At 37.2% G+C, this 26,361-nt stretch overlaps 1 protein-coding gene across 2 annotated transcripts in view; it reads right to left on the bottom strand.

Moving 5' to 3' along the window:
* The window catches only part of KPNA1 (karyopherin subunit alpha 1), a 71,654-nt gene that overhangs the window by 34,145 nt on the left and 11,148 nt on the right, over positions 1-26,361 (bottom strand). The window contains exons 1-2 of one of the 2 annotated variants that reach the window (XM_047874173.1): positions 19,168-19,723; positions 14,952-15,085 (exon numbers count right to left, since the gene is read on the bottom strand). In XM_047874173.1, the coding sequence (XP_047730129.1) occupies positions 14,952-15,085; positions 19,168-19,186 (153 nt within the window). In that variant the 5' untranslated portion in view covers positions 19,187-19,723. Of the gene's footprint in view, positions 1-14,951; positions 15,086-19,167; positions 19,724-26,361 lie in introns of those variants that run through there. The other variant, XM_047874174.1, reaches the window with a different exon arrangement.

Here is a 26,361-nt window from a genome sequence, read left to right as displayed (position 1 = left end):
AACTAGAATCCACAGGCAGAGTAATAAACAGATCAATATAGAGAGAATTCTAAAAATCTGCAGAAAGTTCCCCATGAGTCTTTAGCTTCCTGCTAATAAGCACAGGTGTGTAAGGAAAAGCTGGGAAAGGAATCACCCCCAACAAACATGCAGAACAATTTTGACAGTTATATCAGTCAAGAGATATTCATGTTTCAACCAGATAGAAAAGACTTAGGGTACCTGGGAGGCTCAATTGGTTAACATCGACTCTTGATTTCGGCGCAGGTTGTGGTCTCACAGTTTGTGGGATTGAGCCACATGTCAGGCATACGCTGACAGCAGAGCCTGCTTGGGGTTCTCTCTCCCTTTCTCTCTACCCCCTCCCTCAAAATAATAAACTTAAAAAAAACACACACACACAGAAAACACTTCCTAACATATAAAGAGCATTTAGTACAACACTCAGAAGGAAATGGACCCAGCACTAAAGCTAAATTAGCCCCTGGATTAAAGGATATTAAAGTTCCAGCCCAATGAAACATAAAAACAAATGTTACAAGTAATTTACTAAACCCAATGACAAATTCAGAACTATATGTATTAAAAGATACAAGAACTCCAACAACAAGCAAGATAAAATTCACAATTCTTAGAATTCAATTGGAAACTACGAAGCACTAAAAAGAAGAAAAGAGAGAAAAATTAATCAAAATCACCTAGAAATGACAAAAACGGCAAAATGGAAAAGAGTATTATAAATGTTGTTATATATTCCACATATTTGAAAGGTAAAAGTACAGCCATGAGGAGAGAGAGGAAGAGATGAACAAAAAGGCTAAGCAAGTACCTAGACATGAAAAATAAAATTTTTCAGATGAAAAGCACACTGGATAGGATTAACAACCAATTACATATTTCAGAAGAAAAAATTAGTGAATTTAAGGACATAGCAATATAAACACTCCAAAATAAAAGAGATGGACAAAAGACTGAAAAAACTGTACAAAATATAAGTCAGTTGTGGGACATCAAGTGGCCTAACACACATGCACTGGAGTTCTAAGATTGGGGTAGGGGAATATATTTGGAAAATGGCCAAAAATTTTTTCTTTTTTTAAATTTCAAGTTTTTATTTAAATTCCAGTTAGTTAACATTATAGTATATTAGTTTCAGGAATAGAATTTAGTGATTCATCACTTACATATAACACCCAGTGCTCATCAAAACTGCCTTCCTTAAAACCCATCACCCATTTAATCCATCTCCCCCCACAACCTCCCCTCCAGCAATTCTCTGTTCCCTATGTTTAAGAGTCTGTTTGATGGTTTGCCTCTCTTTTTCCCTGTTCATCTGTTTCATTTCTTAAATGCCACATGAGTGAAATCATACGGTATTTGTCTTTCTATGACTTATTTTGCTTAGAATAATACACTCTAGCTCCATCCACTTCATTACAAATAGTACGACTTCATCTTTTTTATTGCTGAGTAGTATTCCACTGTACATATACACCACATCTTTATCCATTCATCAGTCAATAGACATTTGGACTCTTTCCATAATTTGGAATTCATTCATGTTTTCTGTCCATTTCTTAACTGGATTATTTGACTTTTGGGTGTTCAGTTGTATAAGTTCTTTACAGATTTTGGATTACTAACCCTTTATCAGATATGTCATTTGCAAATATCTTCTCCCATTCTGAAGGCTGCCTTTTAGTTTTGTTTCCTTTGCTGTGTAGAAGCTTTTACCTTGATAAAGTCCAAATAGTTCATTTCTGCTTTTGTTTCCCTTGCCTCCAGAGACATGTCAAGTAAGAAGCTGCTATGGCTGATGTCAGAGAGGTTGTTGCCTGTGTTCTCCTCCAGGAATTTGATGGTGTCCTGTCTCACATTTAGCTCACTCATCCATTTTGAATTTATTTTTGTGCATTGCCTAAGAAAGTGGTCCAGTTTCATTCTTCTGCATGTCGCTGTCCAGTTTTCCCAACACCATCTGTTGAAGAGACTATCTTTTTTCTATTGGATATTCTTTCCTGCTTTGTCAAAGATTAGTTGACCATGTAGTTGTGGGTCCATTTCTGGGTTTTCTATTCTGTTCCACTGATCTATATTTATATTTTTGTGCCAGTACCATACAATCTTGATCACTACAGCTTTGTAATATAACTTGTAGTCCAGAACTATAATGCCTCCAACTTTGCTTTTCTTTTTCAAGAGTGCTTTGGCTATTCAGTGTCTTTTTTGTTCTACAGTTTTCAGAGTACAGATCTTTTACCTCTTTGGCGGGTTTATTCCTACATATCTTGTAATTTGGGTGCAATTGTAAATGGGATCAATTCCTTGATTCTCTTTCTGCTGCTTCATTATTGGTATATAGAAATGCAACAGATCACTGTATGTTGTTTGCACCCTGTGACTTTACTGAATTCATATATTAGTTCTAGCAATTTTTTGGTAGAGTCTTTTGGGTTTTCTACATAAAGTACCATCTCATCCGCAAATAGGTATAAAGTCTGACTTTTCCCCTGCTGATTCCCTGCCTTTTATTTCCTTTTGCTGATTGTTGAGGCTAGGACTTCTAGTACTATGTTAAATAACAGTGGTAAGAGTGGACATCCCTTTCTTGTTCCTGAACACAGAGGAAAAGCTCTCATTTTTTCTCCATTGAGGATGATAGTAGCTGTGGGTCTCTTGTATACAGCCTTTATGATGCTGAGGTACGTTCCCTCTATCCCTATTTTGTTGAGGGTTTTTATCAAGAAAGGATGCTGTACTTTGTCAAATGCTTTCCCTGCATCTACTGAGAGGATCATGTATTTATCTTTTTTAATAATGTGGTGTATTACACTGATTCATTGAGAATATTAAATCATCCTTATTGCCCAAGGATAAATCCCACTTGATTGGGGTGAATGATTCTTATAATGTACTGTTGGATTTGATTTGCTAGTATTTTGTTGAGAATTTTTACATCCATGTTCAGCAGGGATACTGGACTGTAATTGTCTTTTTTAGTGGGATCTTTGGTTTTGGAATCAAGGTAATGCTGGCCTCACAGAATGAGTTTGGAAGTTTTCCTTCCATTTCTATTTTTTGGAACAGTTTGAGAAGAACTGGTATTAACTCTCCTTTAAATGTTTGATAGAATTTCCCTGGGAAGCCATCCGGCCCTGGACTTCTGTTTATTAGGATATTTTTTATTACTGATTCAATTTCTTTGCTGGTTACCAGTCTGTTCATGTTTTCTATTGTTCCTGTTTCAGTTCTGGTAGTTTACATGTTTTTAGGAATTTATCCATTTCTTTTGCATTGCCCAATTTGTTGGCATATAGTTTTTCATAATATTCTCTTATAAGTGTTTTTATTTGTGGTATTGGTTGTGGATCTCCTCTTTCCTTCATGATTTTATTTGGGTCCTTTCTCTTTTCTTTTTGACAAGTCTGGCTAGGTGATTATCAATTTTATTAATTTTTTCAAAGAACCAGCTCCTGGTTTCACTGATTTTTTCCACTGTTTTTTTTGTTGTTGTTGTTGTTATTATTTCTATATCATTTGTTTCTGCTCTAATATTTATTATTTCCCTTCTTCTGCTGGCTTTAGGCTTCATTTGTTGTTCTTTTTCTAGCTCCTTTAGGTATAAGGTTGGGTTGTATATTTGAGATTTTTCTTGCTTCTTGAGGTAGGCCGGTATTGCATATACTTCCTCTTGTGACCCCTTTTGCTGCATTCCAAAGGATTTGGACTGTCGTGTTTTCGTTTTCATTTGTTTCCTGTATTTATTTCTTTAATTTCCTGGCTGATCCATTCATTCTTTAGTAAGATGTTTTTTTAAAGTTCATTTATTTTGAGAGAGAGAATGTGTGTGTGTGTGTGTGTGTGTGAGAGAGAGAGAGAGAGAGAGAGAGAGAGAGAGAGAGAGAGAGAAAAGAGAGAAAGAGAGAAAAAGAGAGAGAGAGCATACAGGGGAGAAGCAGAGAGAACCCCAAGCAGTCCCCATACTGTCAGCACACTCCGACACAGGGCTCTAACTTGAACCATGAATTCATGACCTGAGCTGAAACCAAGAGTCAAACACTTAACCAAGTGAGCCACCCAGGTGCCCCAAGTAGAATGACTAACCTCCAAGTAGAATGCCACCCAGGTGCCTCCAAGTAAATGGATTTAACCTCCATGTATTTGTGGTCTTTCAACATTTTTTCTTGTGGCTGACTTCAAGTTTCATAGCATTGTGGTCTGAAATATACATGGTATGATCTCAACCTTTTTGCACTTGTTGAGGCCTGGTATGTGACCTAGTATGTGATCTCTTCTAGAGAATGTCCCATGTGCACTCAAAAAGAATGTGTACTATGCTGCTTTAGAAAAAAATATTCTAGGGGCGCCTGGGTGGCTCAGTCGGTTGGGCGTCCGACTTCAGCCAGGTCACGATCTCGCAGTCCGTGAGTTGGAGCCTCGCGTCGGGCTCTGGGCTGACGGCTCAGAGCCTGGAGCCTGCTTCCGATTCTGTGTCTCCCTCTCTCTCTGCCCCTCCCCCGTCCATGCTCTGTCTCTCTCTGTCCCAAAAATAAATAAACGTTAAAAAAAAAATTTTTTTTTAAAAGAAAAAAATATTCTAGATATATCTGCTAAGTCCATTTGGTCCAGTGTGTCATTCAAAGCCATTGTTTCCTTGTTGCTTTTCTTCTTAGATGATCTGTCCACTGCTGTAAGTGTGGTGTTAAAGTCCCCTACTATTATTGTATAATAATAGTTGATATGATATGTTGTTATTATGATATAGTGCCTCCCCCCTTCATTTCTTGTTGCAGTCTTTGTTTTAAAACCTAGTTTGTCTGATATAAGTATTGCTATTCTGGCTTTCTTTTTGATGTCCACTTGCATGATAAATGCGTCTCCATCCTCTCACTTTCAATGTGGAGGTGTCTAGGTCTAAAATGAATTTCTTGTGGGGCACCTAGGTGGCTCAGTCGGTTGAGTGCCCAACTTTGGCTCAGGTCATGATCTCGCAGTCTGTGAGTTCGAGCCTTGGTCAGGCTCTGTGCTGACAGCCCAGAGCCTCGAGCCTGCTTCTGATTCTGTGTCTCCCTCTCTCTCTGCCCCCCCACCCCCCCACCCCCCCCACTCATGTTCTGTCTCTCTCTCTCTGTCAAAAATAAACATTAAAAAAAATTTTTTTTAATAAAAATAAAATGAATCTCTTGTGGAGCACCTGGGTGGCTCACTTGGTTAAGCGTCTGACTTCGGCTCAGGTCATGATCTCATGGTTCGTGAATTCAAGCCCCACGTCGGGGTCTGTGCTGACAGCTCAGAGCCTGGAGCCTGCTTCTGATTCTGTGTCTCCCTCTCTCTCTGCCCCTCCCCCGCTTTCTCTCTCTCTTCAAATTAAACATTAAAAAAAAATATTTTTTCATGAGTCTCTTGTAGGCAGCATACAGATGGTTTTATCCATTCTGACACCCGATGTCTTTTGATTGGAGCATTTAGTCCATTTACATTCAGAGTAATTACTGATAGATACAAACTTAGTGGCATTTTATTACTTGTTTTGTTGTTGTTTCTGCAGATGTTTTCTGTTCCTTTCTAGTCTCTGTCACTTTGGTCTTTCTTTCCCATTTAAAGAGTCCCCTGTCATCTTGTGGGGCTAGTTTTGTGGTTACAAACTCCTTTAGTTTTTGTCTGGGAAACTCTTCTACTTCTATTCTGAATGACAGCCTTGCTGGACAGAGTATTCTTGGCTGCATATTTTTCCTATTCAGTATGCTGAATATATCATGCCACTCCCTTCTTGCCTGTCAAGTTTCTGTGGAGAGATCTGATGTTAACATTATTTGTCTTCCCTTCTAAATTAGGGACTTCTTCTGTCTTACTGCTTTTAAGGTTTTTTTTTTCTTTATATTTTGCAAATTTAACTACAGTATGTCCTGGTGTTGGCCCGCTTTTGTTGATTTTGATGGGAGGTGTCTGTGCCTCCTGGACTTGGATGTCTGTTTCCTTCCCCATATTAGTTTTCAGCTATAGTTTCCTCAAATAAACCTTCTGCCCCCTTTTCCCTCTCTTCTTCTATTGGGATTCCTATGATACAAATGTTATTATGGTTTATGGAGTCACTTCATTCCCTAGGTCTGCATTCATGATCTAATATTTTTCTTTCCCTCTTTTCATCTTCATTATTTTCCATAATTTTATCTTCTGTGTCACTTATTCACTCCTCTGCTTCTTCCTTTCTTGTGGTCATTATATCCATTTGTTTTCAAATCTTGGTTATTATATTTTTCATTTCAGCGTGACTAGTTTTTTAGTCTTTTATCTCTGTGGTAAGGGACTCCTTGGTGTTGTCTAAGCTTTTCTGAAGCCCAGAGTATATCCTTATCATTGCTGCCTTACATTCTGGTTCAGGAATATTACTTAATAACCTTTTCAATTAGATCCCTGGCCATGACTTTTACTTGTTCTTTCTTTTGGTATGAATTCCTACATCTTGGTATTTTGTCTAGGTCTCTGTCTTCTCTGTGTTGGGAAAGCCTGCTATGTTTCCTGCTACTAAGAGTAATGGCTTTATGAAGAAGAGGTCATATACTGTCCAAGGCCTAGTGCTTCAGAAGTGTCTCTGGTGTGGGGTACCTGGGTGGTTCAGTCGGTTAAGCATTCAACTTTGGCTCAGGTCATGATCTCGCAGTTTGTGAGTTCGAGCCCCACATCAGGCTCTGTGCTAACAGCTCAGAGCCTGGAGCCTGGTTCAGATTCTGTGTCTTCCCCTCTCTCTCTGTCCCTCCCCTGCTTGCACTTTCTCTCCCTCTCTCTCTCAAAAATAAACAAAATTAATAAAATTTAAAAAAGAAGTGACTCAAAAAAGTAAAATAAAATAAAATAAAATAAAATAAAATAAAATAAAATAAAATAAAATGACTCTGGTATATGCTGTGTGCACTCTCCTGCTGTGTTTGACTGCTCTTTCCCCCAGGTCAGTCCTCTGTAGAGTTTCTCCTTTCCTGCAGTGAGCAGTGGGGATTATCTGAACATTGGCCAGAGTATGGTGAGTTTTAACTAGGTGTGCTCTGGTCTGCTTGTTAAAAGAGACTTGATGGTACTTCCACTAGAGCTGAAACTTCACAGAACTCATGGTCAAAAGACACGGTGTGCAAGGGCCTGTGCTGGTCTTCTGGGGGAGGGGCCCGCTGCTCTAGTTCTCAAGTACAACTGCCTTAGTAAAGCTCCACCTGCAGAGGGCAGGAGACCAGGGCCTAGTGTAACAAATGTAAGCCACCCCGGTTGGCGCTGTGCTGCTTACTGACGTTAGTTTATACTAAGGGGTAAGGGAGGAAAATTATTTCAGCCAGCCACCTAGTCACCAGAGAGGGGAACTCACATCCCACCACCACAAAGCCCTCCCAGAAGAGCAATTTCCCCTGGTGTATCCCAGGCATCCCTTAGCTCACTACCTTCACCCTGTGTCCTAGCCATCTGACCACCCAGCAGTATATTGCACCTTGGGGTCTATCCCAAGCAGGCCCGCTGAGTTTTCAAACTCCAAACTTTACGGACCTGGCATGACATGAAGCTGTGCCGGTCCTCTGAGGGAGGGTCTCACTGCACTGAGACTGGTGCAGGTTTGTCCCTGGAGGGCAGTTGCACCAAAGCACAGAGGCATGGAGTTTGGAGTAAAGTGCAGCAGAGAGCCAGTGTCCAGGTTAGCCACCTTCAGCTGGTGTCTCTGTGCCTATACTGAGGGAAATGGTGCCCACCAGCTCTTTTCTCCCCAAAGAGGCAATGCCATCTCTCCCAGACGCACTCCAAGAAGGGGAACCATCTCTCAGTGAGTCCCAGGGGACTCTAAATATTAACAATGAACAGTTGAAAACAGTTGAAATTCAAAAGATATCATTTACAATAGCATTGAAACTATGAAATACTTAGGGAAAAATCTGACAAAAAAACTACAATCCCTGAGAGAAATTTTAGACCTAAATAAACGGGAGATACGGTCCTTATGAGTCAGAAGACTCATTGTTACGATAGGAATTCTCCCCCAGCTGATCTACACATCTAACAAAATCACAATCATATCCCCAGAGCAGGCTTTTGTGCACAAACTGACGAGCTGATTCTGAAGTTAATATAAAAATGCAAAGGACCTATAACAGCCAGAACAATTTTTGGAAAGAACAAGGTTAGAGAGCTAGTAATATGATTTCAAGACTCATTATAAAAGCTACAGTAATCAAGACAGTGTGACAAATAAGACAGATAAATAAACCAATGGGAACAAAATAGAAGTTCAGAAGCCAGATCCACACAGAGATGGTCAATTGAATGTAAATGGTTTCAAGGCAATCAGTGAAGTAAAACAATCTTTTCAAAAAATGACACCTGGGGGCGCCTGGGTGGTGCAGTCGGTTAAGCGTCCGACTTCAGCCAAGTCACGATCTCGCGGTCCGTGAGTTCGAGCCCCGCGTCGGGCTCTGGGCTGATGGCTCAGAGCCTGGAGCCTGTTTCCGATTCTGTGTCTCCCTCTCTCTCTGCCCCTCCCCCGTTCATGCTCTGTCTCTCTCTGTCCCAAAAATAAATAAACGTTGAAAAAAAAAATTAAAAAAAAAAAAAAGACACCTGAACAACTGGAAATCCATATGTTTAAAAAAAAAAAAAGGCTCCTTTCCTCTTATTTCACATTATATACAAAAATTAAATGTGAATTATCATAGACCTAAATTTAAACTATAACAAAACTTCTTAAAGAAAACATACAAGAAAATCCTAAGTGACCATGGATTTGGCAAAGATTCTTAGATCTGACACACAAAAGCACAATCCATTAAAGAAAAAAACATACATGGAATTCCAAAATCAAAACCTTTGGTCTTCAAACAGCACTTCTGAAAACAAAAAGGCAAGCCATCAACTGGGAGAAAATATTTACAAAACATATCCAACAAAAGACTTGCATCCAGAAAACAACTCAATTAAAATACTAAGCAGACTTTAAAAAATAAAACTAAACAGACTTCACTAAAGTAGATATACAAAGGGGCAAATGAACACATGAAAACATGCTTTCAACTTCCGTCATTAGGGAAGTGCATAATAAAACCATAATGGCATACTACTATACACACCTTAGAATAGATAAAATGAAAAAGACTGACCATACCAAATGCTCAGAAGGATGTGGAGCCAATGAAACTCTCATATGCTGCTGATGTGAAGGTAAAATAGTACAACCCATTTTAGCAAACAGTTGACAGCTTAAGTACACACCTACTATACAACCCAGCCATTCTCCTCCTAGATATCTAGAGAAATGGAAATACATGTCCATAAAAAGAGCTGATCACGAATGTTCATAGCAGTTTTATTTGTAATCACCAGAAACTGGAAACAATCCAAACTGCCATTAACAGGTGAACAGATAAACCAATTGTGGCTTTATCTGTACAACAGAATGCTATTCAACAATGAAATGGAATGAACTACTGATACAACAACATAAATGAATCTCAAAATGATTAAGCTGACTGAAAAAAGCCAGACAAAATAGAATACATATTTTTTCAGTCCATTTATGCAAAATAATCAGTGGTGACCAAAACAGATCAGAAGTTGCTTGGAGATAGGTGAAGGGTGGGGAAAAGGTACTACAAAGGTATACCAGGAAAGTTAGATAGCAATAAATATGTTCACTATATTAATTACAGTGATGATTTCACATATACATATCTCAAAATTTAACAAAGTGTACACTCCATTGTATGTCAACTATACAGCCATAAAGTTGCTTTTTTAAAAACACAGAAAAAATAAACTGAAATACATCTATTTTATGTTAAACACTATGAGTTCCTAATAATATTAAAATACAGACTTTCCTGCTCCCTCTGGAGGATGCTAAGAAACCAACTCATTTTGAAAATGAAGACAGAGAAAATCCGGTTATTTCTTTTTCCTATATGACTACTAATTCAGGAAAACCAAAACCTGCAGTTTGATCCTCTCAGATCTTGCTTTTATGATTTGTTAGGTAGGTCTGGGGCAGTAGTAAATTTATGGCCAATTAATCTCCACTACTGAGGCAAGACTCTCCTGAATACCTAATGGCCCCGTAAATGAGTTTCTCCAGTCTGGCTATAGGAACAGGAACAAGTGTCAGCACTGTGTAAGGGCCAGGCACGGTTCCCTCTAATCTTTTTGGATGATAAGTTTCTCTTGCCTTAGTAGTCTCCTCAAGCACATATGCTGATCAGTACTCTGCTGAATATTCAAAAAAACACTTTGAAGATCTCCAGGCTTCTCTCTATAGACACAAGTCTCCCTTTTGGTATTCCCTCCTATGAATGGATGTCTTTGTCTCTCCAGACTCTCAGCTCTGTCTCCTCAATTCAGGAAGGCTTTGGCCCTTAGTTCCCTCTCCCTGTGTTGCAACCTGGAAACTCTGTTGGGCAGTAAGCTGAAGCAATGATAGGGCTCAATTCATTTGTTTCCCATCTCTAGAGATCACTGTCCTTCACTGGCTAATGTCTGGTGTCTTGAATTAGTGTTTCATGTATTTTGTCTGGTTATTCTTGGGTTTGCTTCAGGTAGGAGGGTAAATCTGGGCCCTGCTATTCCACTTTGGCTGGAAGCAGAAGTCCTCAAAGTGCCCTAATACTCAAAATATCCCACTTTTGGCTAATGGGAACCTGTTCAAGCTATCTCCTAATTCTTTTCAACACAATTTTCAATGGTCTTAAACTTCCTTGCTCTATGTTATGAAAAAATATTACACATTTGCCTTGAATATTCCCTACCTTTAATCAAGAATCAGGTGTTTTTTCCAAGAAACCTTGTTCCTTTAAGAGAAAAATTCTCTAATGACCACAATCTCAGGGTGCTAGAGGTGCTCCCTGATACAAGGTATTTCACTACTTCTAAGCCTTTCTAGGACAAAGCTGGTTTGTGTGCATGTGTTTTAAAAAGAAATCACATAATGAATCCCTAATGATATCGCCAATGCAAATTTATACAACCTCTTTGATTTTATATTTCTATTCTTTCGGAAGCTAAAAGATCTAGGTTCCTAATATTAACATAATTATGTACTGTATCCATACACAAATATGCATAGTTTCAAGATCAATCCTGTATGATTACGAAAGCAGTTGATGATTTCTTTATACTCCTTTTTGTCCTTTAGATACAACCCAACAGAAATAATTAACCATTCTGTCATATTTCAAAGTGTATTAAAGTATTTCCTCTGTGTGTGGTTTAGCCACAAGCATGACACAGAGCTAGACCCAGCTGAATCTTCTTGTTTATTTTTAAGGATTTCTTCGTTACGATTTCATTTTGTTTCACAACTACTAAAGCATTTGCAGGACTTCTAAATCAAGCCCAATCACTAAAATTACATCTATTGGCATTGCAAAATTTATATCCACAAGCAGTGTTTTTTATATGGAATGGCAGGATACTGTTACGATCTTTACTATGGGTCATGAAAACCACAACTGCTGATAAACAAGTAGGATTTGAAATAAAAACACCAAAGCGCTTACATCACAAGGATGATGACAAGATAAGACAGGAGAAATTTCCAGTTAAGGGAAGTTCTAAGACTACAGCGATACAGCAAGAACACAGTACAAACAATTCTGACTGGTGCTAGAGGTCAGAAAATGTAGGGAAGAGGTCTCCAAAGGAAAAAATATGAAAGTGATAAATTATCTGAGTTTAAGCAAGTAGAAAATCAGATAAAAATAACTTAAAAGAGCTGTAAAAGAGAAGGAAAAGCAGCCAGGAATCAGAAAAAAAGCCAAGCAGGTAAAAAAAAAAAAAAAAAAAAAAAAAATCAGACAATTAATGCCAGGAAAAACAAATACAAAGAAAGGAAATGTAACCACGGTATACTACCCAGCTCAGCAATAAGTGATACTTACATAGGATAGTATAACTGTGTTAGGAGAATAGACACAAGGGAAAAGTCGTGTAAGAGCTTAAATCTTTACCTACCATAACAGAACATCAATAGATAATACTTTAAATTGATAAATAAATAGTTAAGAGGATTGAAGTGGCTTGCTTGGGAATGAGACCAAGAACACTGGTGGTTTGGTTTCAAGTACTGTAGTACTATTTACCTTTTTCAGCAACATGTATTACTCAGAGAAAAATAGGTTTAAAAAAAGAAAAAACTGCCAAAACAATCATGATCTGTATGCCTTATCTACAGACTACATGTTGCCTGCACTTGTCAACCAAGTTAATTAATGGAAGTTGCCTGTCCAGAAGCTTATCAACTTGCTCACTTCACAAGATATTTCTTATAACTAGAAACATCAGGCAATCTCTATTTGAGGAGCACTAGGTTACCTATTCACTCAGAGTTAACAAGAGTCTGTTTAATTCAAATTTATAAGTACTGGCTCAATCAGAATGATACCAACTAGCAAAATATTTTGCCAAAAATAATTTTAGTTTGGTCTGTAAGTGCCAAGTATACAGGGGTCATTTTTAAAGTGCTGTCCAGATACAACAAAAATTAAGTGTTAGTCTGCTAAAAGGATAACCCTACAAAGATGCAGCAAGTTATCTTTTGTGCACTTGGCAACATCAACTCCTGTGCTACTCTCACATCTAGCTCATCAGCTGGCCTAGACCTGTGAGGTTTCCCAATAGATGACAAAGCAACTGTGGAAAGATAAACAGTACCTAAATGAGTCTGTATCTTACTGATATTTACCATTTTACAAATCAGGCATGAAACAAGTACTGTTATGGTATTAAGAAGCCTGATTAGTTTTTACCAGTTGTTTCTACATTACATGGCACATAAGAAATTGGGGCGCCTGGGTGGCGCAGTCGGTTAAGCGTCTGACTTCAGCCAGGTCACGATCTCGCGGTCCGTGAGTTCGAGCCCCGCGTCGGGCTCTGGGCTGATGGCTCAGAGCCTGGAGCCTGTTTCAGATTCTGTGTCTCCCTCTCTCTCTGCCCCTCCCCCGTTCATGCTCTGTCTCTCTCTGTCCCAAAAATAAATAAACGTTGAAAAAAAAATTAAAAAAAAAAAAAAAAAAAGAAATTAAGAAATGAGGATTTTCAATACAGCAGTATTCCAAAAACTTATCACAGAAACTTATTAAAGCCATAGCAAAATTTCAGATCTCATACAATGAAGCCAATAGAATTTCAATTACAAATATTTTTAGCCCAATATATGGGACCATACTTGCCACTTGATATATTAAGGACAGAGAGCATTTGCCTTCAGGCAGGTAAGTGAATACAAAAAATTTATTTGCATAGACTTTACAATGAAGTCTAATTACATGAAATCACCCATCACCAAGAAGAGAATAATATGAACACTGTTAATGGCAGCGTATCATTACTACACCTTCAAATGGCTTTATGCCAAATATGATGCATAAGCTGGTGGCTACATTCAGACCTATACTTGGGCTCATGTACATATATTTATGTATTCATATATAGGAATATAAATATGTAACAATGCTATTATGATTTCTGAAATTTACTACCAAAATAGAAGCTAATATAAAAGTTTATTCAAAGAAAAGGTTCCACCTCAAGACACAGAGATGAATAAAGAGGTAATAAGAAACCCAGAGAAACTCATCCTTTTATGACTAAGTGGTAACTCATAACTTAATTTACTACACTTAATATAAACTTTATTATAATATTACAAACTCTCTTTGCCCAAAAATAACAGTAACAATGACACTATCTACAGCCCTAACAAAAAAAAAAACAACACTGAAGTAATGTACTCTTAAACTTTAACTACTTGGATTTTCCATGCAGCATTACTCAAAAAAACAGTGTATGTTGAAAACAGCTCACTGTTAACTGCAAAATATTTATGACAGATTACCGTATTTCTCAGGTATGAAAGGACTGAGTCATTTATTCGCCTTTTATGGAGCTTTTGTAGTGTGGGGGTCAAATGGTCCTTCTAAGCTCAAAAATCTCTCCTTAGCAAAAAAAAAAAAAAAAAGAAAAAAAAGTAACCTAGGGGCGCCTGGGTGGCTCAGTCAATTAAGCTTCTGACTCTTGGTTTCACCTCAGATCATGATCTCATGGTTTCATGAGTTCAAGCCCCACATCAGGCTCCACTGACAGTGCAGAGCCTGCTTAGGATTCTCTGTCTCCCTCTCTCTGCCCCTTCCCCACTCACGCTGTTTTGGTCTCTCTCAAAATAAATAAACTTAAAAAAAAAAAAGTCACCTAAATGTCTTTAAATCTCTTTGCCAAAAGGGATGGGGATGGACTGTTCATTCTAAGCATTTTTAGAGGAAGGTAAAATGAGAGAGAGTCCCAAATTCTCCTGCAGATGTTCAGATGTTCTCAAGTTAAAAATGACCAAAATTAAAAAAAAAAAGAAGATAAAAAATCAATGTCCTAATGAAGCCTGCAGAATTTAGGGGTAAAAAGACATATTCCTTGAGATTTCACTTTAAAATACTACATAATAAAGAAACATAAAGATAGACAGACATGAACCAAGTATGGCCTGCTACTGACAATTACTGAATCCATAGGATGATTTTATAAGTTTCACTATCTATTCTTTAATCTTCTATGTTTACAACTTTTCAAATCAAAGATTGTAATGAAAAGCAGTGTTTTATTGGTCACTTGAGAATTCATTAATATGCACATAAAATCTTAAGGAAGCTCCAACTTTAGAAAAATAAAACACACTAAAAACAAATAGGCCAAAATATTAAACAATGGTTGTATTGGGAATATGAGAACCTGAGAGATTTCTTTATTCTTGTATTCTACTTTTCATCACCTCCTCTCCCGGACTCCCAAAACATGTTGATTTTATGATACAGGGGATACACACACACACACACACACACACACACTTACACATCCAACACTGTCAAAACTAAAACAGAAGTGGTTTCAGGCTTAATATGTTAACATTAAGTTCTTTAAAATAAATTTAAAAGGGTAAAAGGATTTACCTGCTCTTCTCTTTTCTGCTTGCGTAACTGCAGTCCCTCTTCCTCCCTCCTCCTGCGCATCTCATCAGGATTCAGGGACTTATTTTTGTAACTTTTCAGGCGAAAGTTCTCTTTTCCTGGGGTGGTCATGATTTCTACAAAAATGAGAGAGGAAGGGAACAAATGAGCTTAGCTTATGGTAAGGAGCTCTGTTATTCTAATAGCTCAGCCTTTTAAATATATACATGCCCACCCTCACTCTGTAGGGACACCAGAAATGGGTTACTTTTTTTAACAGCTTTATTAAAGTGTACAAGTCAATAGCTTTTGGTATTTTCACAGCCATGTGAAACCATCACCACACTTTTTTTTTTTTTTTTTTTTTACATTTTTATCACCTCAAAAAGAAACTGCATACCATCTGCCTATCACTCCTATTCAGGACATTTCATATGAACAGAATCACATGTGTGATCTTTTGTGCCTGGCTTCTTTCATTTAGCATATTTTTAAAGTTTATCTATGTTGTAACATATAGCAGTACTTTATTGCTTTTTATGGCTGAATAATATCCCATTATATGGATATACCCCATTATATTTTGTATCTACTCATCAGCTGATACACATTTGGGTTCTTTCTTTCCACTTTTTGGCTATTAGGAATAATGCTTCCATAAACATTTGTGGACAAGTTTTTATGTAGACATATGTTTTTTCTTGGGTATATACCTAGGAATGGAACTACTGGGTCACACAGTAACTCTGTTTAATCGTTTCAGGAACTGCCAAAATATTTTTCCAAAGTGCTGTGCTATTTTACATTTCCACCAGCAGGGCATAAGGGTTGACAATTTCTCCACATCCTCGCCGACAATTACTATTACAATTTTTGTTATCTGCTGTCATTTCACATAAATTTATTTCCCAACTGTATATCCTCCATAAAAAAAAAAAGTCTATTCAGATTCTTCACCCATTGTTAAGTCGTCTTTTTATCACTGAGTTGTAAGAATTTTTTACATATTCTAGATAGAAATCCTTATGAGATTTATATTTTTTAAATATTTTCTTTAATTCATAAGTTGTCCTTTCACTTTCTTAATGGTGTCCTTTGAAACACAAAAGTTTTTAATTTTGATGAAGTCCAAATCAATCTGTTTTTTTTGTTGTTGTTGCTTATGCTTTTAGTGTCATACTTAGGGATTATAAGTCCTAAATTTCCTATTAGGAGTTTTAAATTTTAGCTTTTACATTTAGGTCGGTCATTCATTTTGAGTGATTTATTATATATGGTAAGGGTCCAAATGCATTCTTTCATAACTGGCTACCCATTTGTTCCAGGCAGGCACCATTTGTTGAAAAGATTTTTCTTCCTCCATTGAATCGTCTTGACACCCTTGTTGAAAATCAAATTGACCATATCTATATGGTTTTATTCAACTCTATTCCATTGATCTGTATGTATACCCTTATGCTGATTCCACATAATCTTGAGTACCATTTTTGTTAAGTTTTGAAATCAGGAAGTATAAGTCCTCCTATTTTATTCTTTTTCAAGATTGTTTTGGCTCCTCTAGACACCTTGCAATTCCGTGTGAATTTTAGGAGTGAGCAATTTGTCAATTTCTACAAAGAACTGAGCTGGGATTTTGATATGGACTACACTGAATCTGCAGGTCAATGTGGGGAGTATTGCCATCTTGATGTTAAATCTTCCAAACCACAGACAGGATGTTTTTCTATTTACTTAGAGCTTCTTTAGAATCTTTCAACAATATTTTGTAGTTTTCAGTGTTCTACACTTCTTTTGTTAAATTTATTCCTGTTTTAATTTTTTTGATGCTATTACAAATGAATTTTTTTCTTAATTTCACTTTTAGATTGTTCATGATAAGTCTATAGAAATACAATTGATTTTTTTTGTATACTGACTTCGTATTCTGCAACTTTGCTGAACTTGTGCCATCAGCGCTAATATTTTTTTAGCGGATTCCTTAAGATTTTTTTACATACCAGAGCATGTCACCCGCCAGGGACAGTTTTCTTTCTTTCTTTCCAATCTTGATGACTTTGTGTATTTTTTTTTTTTCATAAGTACCATAGTTAGATACTCTAACACAATGTTAAATATAAATGGAGAAAGCAGACACTCTTGTCTTATTCCTGATCTTAGGGGAAAAGCATTCAGTTTTTCAACATTAAGTATGACGTTATCTTTGAATTTTTCATAGGTGTCTTTATTCATGTTGAGAAAGTTCCCTTCTATTCGTTTTTTTTTTTAATGTTTTTATCAATTAAAGAGTGTTGGATTTTGTCAAAAACTCTATGTATTTGGTGATGACAATGTGACTTTTGTTTTTTGTTTTGTTTACTGATACATTACATTAATTGGTTTGTGAACTTTACACCAACCTTGCATTTCTGGGATAAATGCCACTTGGTTGTGACATAAAATTCTTTTTATATGTTCGTGAATTAGGTTTGGTAGTATTTGGAGGATTTTTGTGTTTATCTTCATAAGAGATAGTGCTCTATAGTTATCTCGTAATGTCTATGGTATCAGGGTAATACCAGCTTCATAAAAGAAGTTGGGAAGTATTACCCTTCTCAATTTTTAGGAAGAGTTAGAATTGTTCTTTAAATGTTTGGTAGAATCCAGTGGTAAAACCATTTGGGCCTGGGCTTTTCTTTGTGGGTACCTTTATGATTAATTCAATCTCATCGCTTGCTATAGGTCTACTATTCAGTGTGTCCATATAAATGTTTCAGCAATTGTCTTTCTAAAAATTTGTCCATTTTATCTAAGCTATGTAATTTATTGGTATACAGTTGTCCATAGTATTCCTTTATAATCCTTTCCATTTTTGCAATCCCAGTAATTTCTGATTCTACTAATTTAAGTCCTTTTTCTCTAGGTCAGTCTGGCTAAAGGTTTGCCAATTTTGTCAATCTTTTCAAGAAACCAGTTTTTGGTTACCTTAATCTTCTCTACCGTTTTTCTATTTTCTAGTTCATTAATTTCTACTCTCATCTTTATTATTTCTCTCCTTCTGCTTGTTTTGGGCTGCTCTTTTTTCCAGTGACTGAAGATGGAAGGTTACTGATTTGAGATCTTTCTGCTTTCTTAATATAAGCATTTATCCCTAGAAGTTTCCCTGTAAGCACTGTTTTCTTAGGTAGTAACTTCATTTTCATTTTTCTCAAAGTATTTTCTGATTTCTCTTTTCATTTCTACTTTGACCTACTGGTTATTTATGAGTGTTAATTTCCACATATTTGTGAGTTCCTCAAATTTCTGTTAGTGATTTCTAATTTCTTTCCACTGTGGTCAGAGGACCACCTTTTTTATTTCAATCCTTTTAAATGTATTAAGATTTGTTTTGTGGCCTAGTATATGATCTATCCTTGAAAATGTCCCACGTTCACTTCAGATGCCTAGTTACCTCTAGTAACCTAGTTACTAGTTACCTCTGGTAACATGTTTTGCTTTAGTCTATTTTTTCAGATATTATAATAGCCACTCCAGTGTTCTTGTTATTGCTGTTTGCATAATACATCTTTTCCATCCTTATACTTTAAATGTATTTGTATCTTTAAACTTAAAGTACATCTGTTGTAGAGAACATATAGTTGGGATACTCTGAAAATCTCTGCCTTTTTTATTACACAATTTAATCAATTCATGTTTAATGTTATTACTTACAGTTTATTTACAACTGCTTTTTCATTTTCTATGTGTCTCATGTCTTTTTTGTTCCTTTATTACTTTGACTGCTTTCTTTTGCATTAGGTGAAAATTTTCTAATGAAGCACTAAAATTTCTTTAATGACTTTTTCCCTGTATTTTTAGTTTTTCCCCCTAGTGGCTGCTCAAGGGCTTACCATATAACATTTTAACTTCAGACTTATACTAGCTTCAGATTTATTACTCACTTAATTCCAGTAAGATATAGAAATGCTATGCTATATAGTTCTACTGCCTTTTCCTCCATTTGATGGTATTATTGTTATAGATATATTTAATGTTACAAACCTAATAATGCACTGTAATAATTAATCACCTATATTCATTTCCTTAGCTTGACATAGCTTTGCCTCCACTCACTTCCTCTGTGCTATTGACAGATACGCTACAAATATACTACATTTCCACACCTTATAAGCCCAAGAATCAGTTTTAAGAAAAAAGGAGAAAAAATATGTCCTTATATTCTCTTTTAAAACTACATAATTACCTTTACTGGTACTCTTCATATGGATTCAAAATACTCTCTTGAGATTACTTGCATTCAGGATAAAAAGCTTCCTTTAGCATTCTTGCAAGGTGGTCTGTAAGTAATAAGCTCTCTCAGTTCCTGTTTATCGGGGAAAATCTTCATTTCGCTTTCATTTTAAAAAGATAGCTTTGCTGGATATATAGGATTTTTGGTTGACTGTATTTGTCTTTGAGTACTTAAAATGTATTATTACACTGCGTCTCTCCTCCATTGTTTCTGCTGAGAAGTCAGCTATTCTTCTTATCAGTGCTCCCTTGTAAATTAATTCCTTGAAGAAGAGATGAGGAGCTATTTTATGACCCGCTTTTCTCCCTAACCACCCAACCAAATCTCTGAACTAGGGCTCTCAAGTTGGGAGTACAGACAATAGCACGCTTCTCTAGTGATAACCCCTACAGGTGCTGAGTATTTTGTCCAGGTAGGTAGGAGGGTGGGTGGCACCAGAACTACCTCTCCACCACATATACCAAAACTTAGCATCAGCATCAGGCACCTGGGGGTGGGAAGAGAAATCCTGATGTCCTGCTCCTCCCAAGAAGAAAACCTTCCCTCCAAATGGAAGCCTAGGGCCATTTCCAGAAGCTTTAAACAGCTGTTTTTAAAGTTTTTCCCACTTTTACTAGGGAGTGGGTCTGCAGAGCTCCTTGTGCAGTCAGACTGGAATTCACAGAAGAGTTCCTTTTAAGATGATCTTATTGCACACCTGAATTCAGAATCATTTGATTTATAATGTGCTGTGTTGCATCATCTATTTTACCTGAATCTCTTAACAAACACATGAGGCAAGAAATCATTATTCTCATCCTTTACAGTTAAGGACTCAGGAGGCTAAAAGAGGTGACTTGGCCAGGGTTACATAATATAAGATACAGCAAGGATATGAACCTACGTTCCCGATTGTAAACCTGATGCTCTACTGTTATGGACTGAACTGTACTCCTCCACCCTCACCAACTATATATATTGAAGCCCTAACTTCCGATATGACTATATTTGGAAATAGGACCTTTAAGAAGATAATTAAGGTCAATTAAGATGTCATAAGTGTGGAACCCTAATCCAGTAGGACTAGTGTCCTTATAAAAAGAGGAAGAGAGGGTGAGAAGTGTCCTTATAAGAAGAGGAAAAGAGGCACTGGGTGCCTCAGTGGGTTACGCATCCAACTCTTGATTTCAGGTCATTTCAGGTCAGGTCATTATCTCACGGTTCGTGGGTTTGAGTCCCACACTGGGTTCCCTGTGCTGACTTAGGCCCTAGTGCAGTGCCTGCTTGGGATTCTCTCTCTCTCTCCCTCGCTCTCTGCCCCTTCCCTGCTCACACTCTCTCTCAAAATAAATAAACTTAAAAAAAAAAAAAAAGAGGAAGAAACACACCAGAAATCTCTTCCCCCATTCTAACCCCCTATGTGCCCACAAATAAGGCCACATGAGGACACAGCAAGAAGGTGGTCATTTGCAAGTCAGGAAGAGAAGTTCCACCAGAAACCAACCCTGTTGGCACCTTGATCTTGGATTTCTGGCCTCCAGAACTGGGATAAAATGAATTTCTGTTGTTTAAGCTACCCAATCTGTGGTATTTTTTACGGCAGTCTAAGCAAACTGATACATATACTAGATTGAGTTTTACTAGACTGAAAGGTGGGGGGCAATGCAGATGAGAATTTGCAAATAATTCTGAAGGAATCATTTAATGGTGCTGACAAATGATCTAGAGAAAAAAGCTGGATTCCTGAAGCAAACAGCATTTTGGCTCTGAAATATCACAATATAGCATTGTAAGAATCAAAGTTTTAGGTCAGAGAAAGGAGAAAGTCTATAGTAACAGGGCAAGACCTGGATAAAGTTTAACAATACCAAAAGCCAATTAGACTTCAATAACTGGAAGCCTACACTCAACATGGAGCTGGAAGGGCACATAATTTAGGAAAAGCAATGTCAGGAATACACACACATGCACATATACAGAAAGAAAGAATAAATGATAAAACAAATGGAATAAAAGATAAAATGTGGAATGTGGATGAAGGGTAAAAAGGAGATTTTTATACACTTCTTGAAATTTTCAAATTATTGCAAACATTTTTTTAATATAAAAAAATCTAACAGGGAAGGAATATTCATACAAAACTACTATTCACTTACTTCTGTTTATTAAAGTGACTTAAGAAGCAAGTCCAGAGAAGAGGGCTGGCCTTGAAGCTCTCTTTTCAAATTTACTTCTTAGTATGGCGACGTAGAAAAAATACTAAACTTCTGTGAGCCTCGGTTTCCTTATGTGCACAATGGGGATATTACCTTATAAGGTGAAGAGAAAAAAGATGAAAGCATACTCCCGCTGTCTGGCCCATATATAGCTCACACCTGATATTTGTGTAATGAAGAAATGGCTATAAATAGTTCCAAAGGTTCAAAAAAAGATCTCTTCTGACTAAAGTGATGAGGGATAGCTTCATAGAGAAGATGGTGTTTCAGTTAGGCTGTAAAGGATAGATAGGATTTCAGCAGTTGAAGTTAAAAGAGAAAGACGCACAAAACAGAAGAGTACAAAGAAAAAGGCACAGATCTTAGAAAGCACAACTGATGAAGAATATCAAGAAGTCCTATTTGATTAGAGCAACTGCTCTGCAAAAGTAAACAGACATGAGAAATGCCAGCACCTCTCTGTTTTTTCTTTCTTTTTCTGTTAAATGGTGGCATCTGAGAACTCACAAATGATTTCAACACTCAAACTAATAATTTCTATCATCCTTACAATGCACTTGTGCCTTTCAAATTATAAAAAGGCTTGGGGCAGCTCAATTGGTTGGGTGTCCGACTCTTGATTTCAGCTCAGGTCATGATCTCACAGTTTGTAAGTTTAAGCCTCGCTTCAGGCTATGTGCTGGCAGTACACAAGCAGGCGCCTGCAATGCCAGCACAGAGCCTGCTTGGGATTCTCTCTCTCTCTCTCTCTCTCTCTCTCTGCCCCTCCCCAACTTGTGCACGCACACGTGCTCTCTCACGCTCTCTCAAAATAAATAAATTTTAAATAAATAGCTCACATTTTTAAAAAAATGAACACTACGAAAGGGCATAAACAGAAAAATGGAAATGTACTTCCTCTTAAAGGTAACCACCATCAGGTTCTCTGCATATCCTTTCAAAAACTGGTTATACACATATCCTTCTGGTTTTTATTGTACATGGATGGGGAAATTATACACTCAGTTCTGCACTTCTGCTTCAACTCTGGACAACTTTCCATTTCAATGCCTATAAATTATTTTTAATAAAGTAATTTTTATACAATAACTAGACACTAAACATTAATGACAATTAGGTTTGTCTCCAATTTCTTATCCCAAATAATGCTTTAACCAATATTCTCCTTCATGTATTTGCACACATTCAGTTATATCCATTAATGAATTCTAAACAGTGTAACCTAAAGGTCTAAAGCACGTGCATTTAAAATTCTGAGAGTCAAAGTACTCTCTAAAATGCTGAACCAGGGGCGCCTGGGTGGCGCAGTCGGTTAAGCGTCCGACTTCAGCCAGGTTACGATCTCGTGGTCCAGGAGTTGGAGCCCCGCGTCAGGCTCTGGGCTGATGGCTCAGAGTCTGGAGCCTGTTTCCGATTCTGTGTCTCCCTCTCTCTCTGCCCCTCCCCTGTTCATGCTCTGTCTCTCTCTGTCCCAAAAATAAATAAATGTTGAAAAAAAAAAAATTTAAAATGCTGAACCAAATGTACACCAGCATGTATGAGGAAGTTGCCCACCACCATCATTAAACTCAAAACTGGTTCAAACTTTTCCGTATTTGACAATATCATATGTGAAAAAATGCTTTTCATGAGAACTATTTTCATAATATTACTAAGATACTATCTATGCTATTTTTCACTTTCACTCATAAGTTTTTCAGAAGCTTTATGACGTGATGACATCGTTACTCTGATGCTTAATAGAATGTGTACTGTGTATTTCTGTGTTCCAAATATTTCATTCGGGGCACCTGATTGGCTTAGTCAGTTAAGCATCCAACTCTTGGTTTCAACTCGGGTCATGATCTCACAGTTCATGAGGTCAGGCCCCATATGGAGCTATGAGCTGATTGCGCAGAGCCTGCTTGGGATTCTCTTCTTCTCTCTCTCTGCCCCTTCCTCTCTCTCTCTCTCAAAATAAATAAGTAAACATTAAAAAACACTTTACATAAAATTTGTTTTGATTTCTAATATAATAAATATTAACAGATATAAAACAGTAACATCAACAAAAGTTCTTTGGAGTCCTCAATAAGAACGTAAAAAGTTCCCAGGCCAAAAAAGTAATAACTCTTAGTCCAATCTTTTCTTTCTTTAAAAAAAGTCATTGGATATTTAGATAACATTCTAACTGTAAGTTAAAGAAACTCAACATCTTTACAATACTGTCTTCTTGGTGAAGAATTAAATATGTATTTACAAGATACCAGGATGGCTCAGCTGGTTCAGCATCTGATTCTTGGTTTCAGCTCAGGTCATGATCTCACGGTTCATGGGATCTAGCCCTGCACTGGATCTGCACTAAGAGCACAGAGCCTGTTTGGGATTCTCTCCCTCCCTCCCTCTCTGCTCCTGGATGGCTCTCACACATGCATGCATGCTCTCTACCCCTCTATCCCTCTCAAAATAAACATTTTTTAACAAGCCATGGTTTATTGAGGTATAATTTATAATTTACATTCAGTAAAACTTAACATTTAAGTAACCACAAAGAGAAGAAAACATTTCCTTCACTACAAGTAGTTCTGTCAGGTCTCTTTCTAGTAAATCCACTCCCTTCTCAACCCAAGGCACTCAATGATTTATTTTCTATCCTTATAGTTTTGCATTTTCCAGAATGTAAAATGATTGGAACCACCCAGTATGTAGCCTTTTGAATGTGGCTTCTTTCAGTCAGTATTAACTAATTTGAGATTCATCAATTTTGTTGCAACTATCAATAATTCATTCCTTTTATTGCTGAATTGTATTCCACTGTATTCCACATTTGACCTATTTGCCAACTGACAGACATGTGGGTTGTTCTCAGTTTTTGGTAATTATGAATAAGCTACTATAAATATTCACATATGGTTTTTGTGTGAACAAATATTCTCATTTTTCTTGGGTAAAAAACTAGGAATGACACTGCTGGGTCATATGATAAGAGTATGTTTAACTTCAGAAGATTGTCAAACTGTTTTCCAAAGTGGCTATACCATCATGCATTCCTACCAGCAATCTATTAGCTCCAGCTGTGTTGCAGTATGGTTTTGAGATACCTTAAAAAATGACATCTAAGTACCTACCACCCATTCATATCTATTTTACTTGTTTCTAAAACTTGAAATGTGTGTTGAATTTTTATGACTTTTTTGGCAGTTATTAAAATGGTCAAGTTTATCTATCTCGACCTATTAAGTATGGTGAGATATTAATAGATTTCTTAATATTGAATGATTGATTGCTTCTTGGAATACACACACTTGGTCATGGTGTATCACCCTTTTAAACTCTATATTAATATTTTCTTTAAAAATTTCACACCCTTTTGGGGTGCCTGGGTGGCTCAGTCAGTTGAGCATCTGACTTTGGCTCAGGTCATGATCTTGTGGTCTGTGGATTCGAGTCTCACATCAGGCTCTGTGCTAACAGTTCAGAGCCTGGAGCCTGCTTTGGATTCTATGTCTCCCTCTCTCTCTGCCCCTCCCCTGCTTGTATTGTCTCTCTCTCTCTCTCTCTCTCTCTCTCAAAAATAACATTTAAAAAAACTTCAAAAACATTTCTACACCACAGATCAAAACCACAGTGAGTTATTATCCAACATATGTCAGAAAGAGACAAGAAATAACAAGTGTTGGAAAGGATGTGGAGAAAAAGGTGAAAATGCAAACTGGTGTAACCACTGTAGAAAAGAGTATGGAGGTTCCTCAAAATATCAAAAACAGAATCACCAAATGATCCAGTAATTCCACAACTGGGTATTTACCCAAAGAAAACGAAAACACTCGTTCCAAAAGACATGTGCAACCCTACGTTCACTGCAACATTGTTTACAACAGCCAAGGTATGAAAGGAAGCTAAGTGTCCACTGATAGACAATAAACCAATGGATAAAGACGTGGTGTATATATACACAGTGGAATGTTACTCAGCCAACCAAAAAAAAAAAAAAAAAAAAAAAAGAGAGAGAGAGAGAGCTCTTGCCACTTGCAACAAGATGGATAGACCTAGAGATTATGCTAAGTGAAATAACTCCAAGACAAATACCCTATGATTTCACTTATATGTAGAATCTAAAAAACAAAACAAAAAGCAAAACCAACCCATAAATACAAACTGGTGGTTTCCCAGAGGGGATGGAGGAGTGAGAGGATGGGTAAAAGAGATGAAGGGGAGTGGGAGATACAGAATTCCAGTTATGGAATAAGTCACAGGGATGGAAGGAAGGGAAAGAAGTCACTAGGGAATATAGTTAACGGTACTGTAACATTGTCGTAAGGTGACATATAGTAGCTACACTTGTGGTGAGTATTGCATAGGTATAGAGTTGTGGAATGACTATGTTGTATATTTGAATGTAATGTAACATTGTATTAACTACAACTTCAATTAAAGAAACAAACAAAAAAAAAAACCCATATGGGGCGCCTGGGTGGCTCAGTTGGTTAAGCATCAGACTTCAGCTCAGGTCGGGATCTTGCAGTTCGTGGGTTAGAGCACTAGGTCGGACTCTGCCAACAGCTCAGAGTCTGAAGTCTGCTTCAGATTTTGTGTCTCCCTCTTCCTCTGCCCCTCCCCCGCTCTGTCCCTCCCTCCCTCTCTCAAAAATAAATAAACATTAAAAAAACATAAAAGAAAAATTTGTATGCCACTATACATAAATGAGATTATTTAATATAATATCTTCCTCTCCTCCTTTTTGTGGGGTACAGAGATATATCTGCCACATTGAGAATTTTGAAAAAACACATGGGTATGATTCCAATTAAATGACGTTCTACAACAGACAAAACTATGGAAACAGTTAAAAGATAAGTGGTTGCCAAAGGTTTGCAGGGTGGAAGGAACGAACAGCAGAGCAGAAAGGATTTTTAGGGCAGTGAAACTATTATGTATGATACTTCACTGGATTATGTGGATACCAGCAACG

Source organism: Prionailurus viverrinus, chromosome C2, assembly GCF_022837055.1.
Source record: "Prionailurus viverrinus isolate Anna chromosome C2, UM_Priviv_1.0, whole genome shotgun sequence".
Classification (NCBI taxonomy): domain Eukaryota; kingdom Metazoa; phylum Chordata; class Mammalia; order Carnivora; family Felidae; genus Prionailurus; species Prionailurus viverrinus.
The sequence above is the reverse complement of the archived record's forward strand: the minus strand, read 5'-3'. Positions and strand labels throughout refer to the sequence as shown.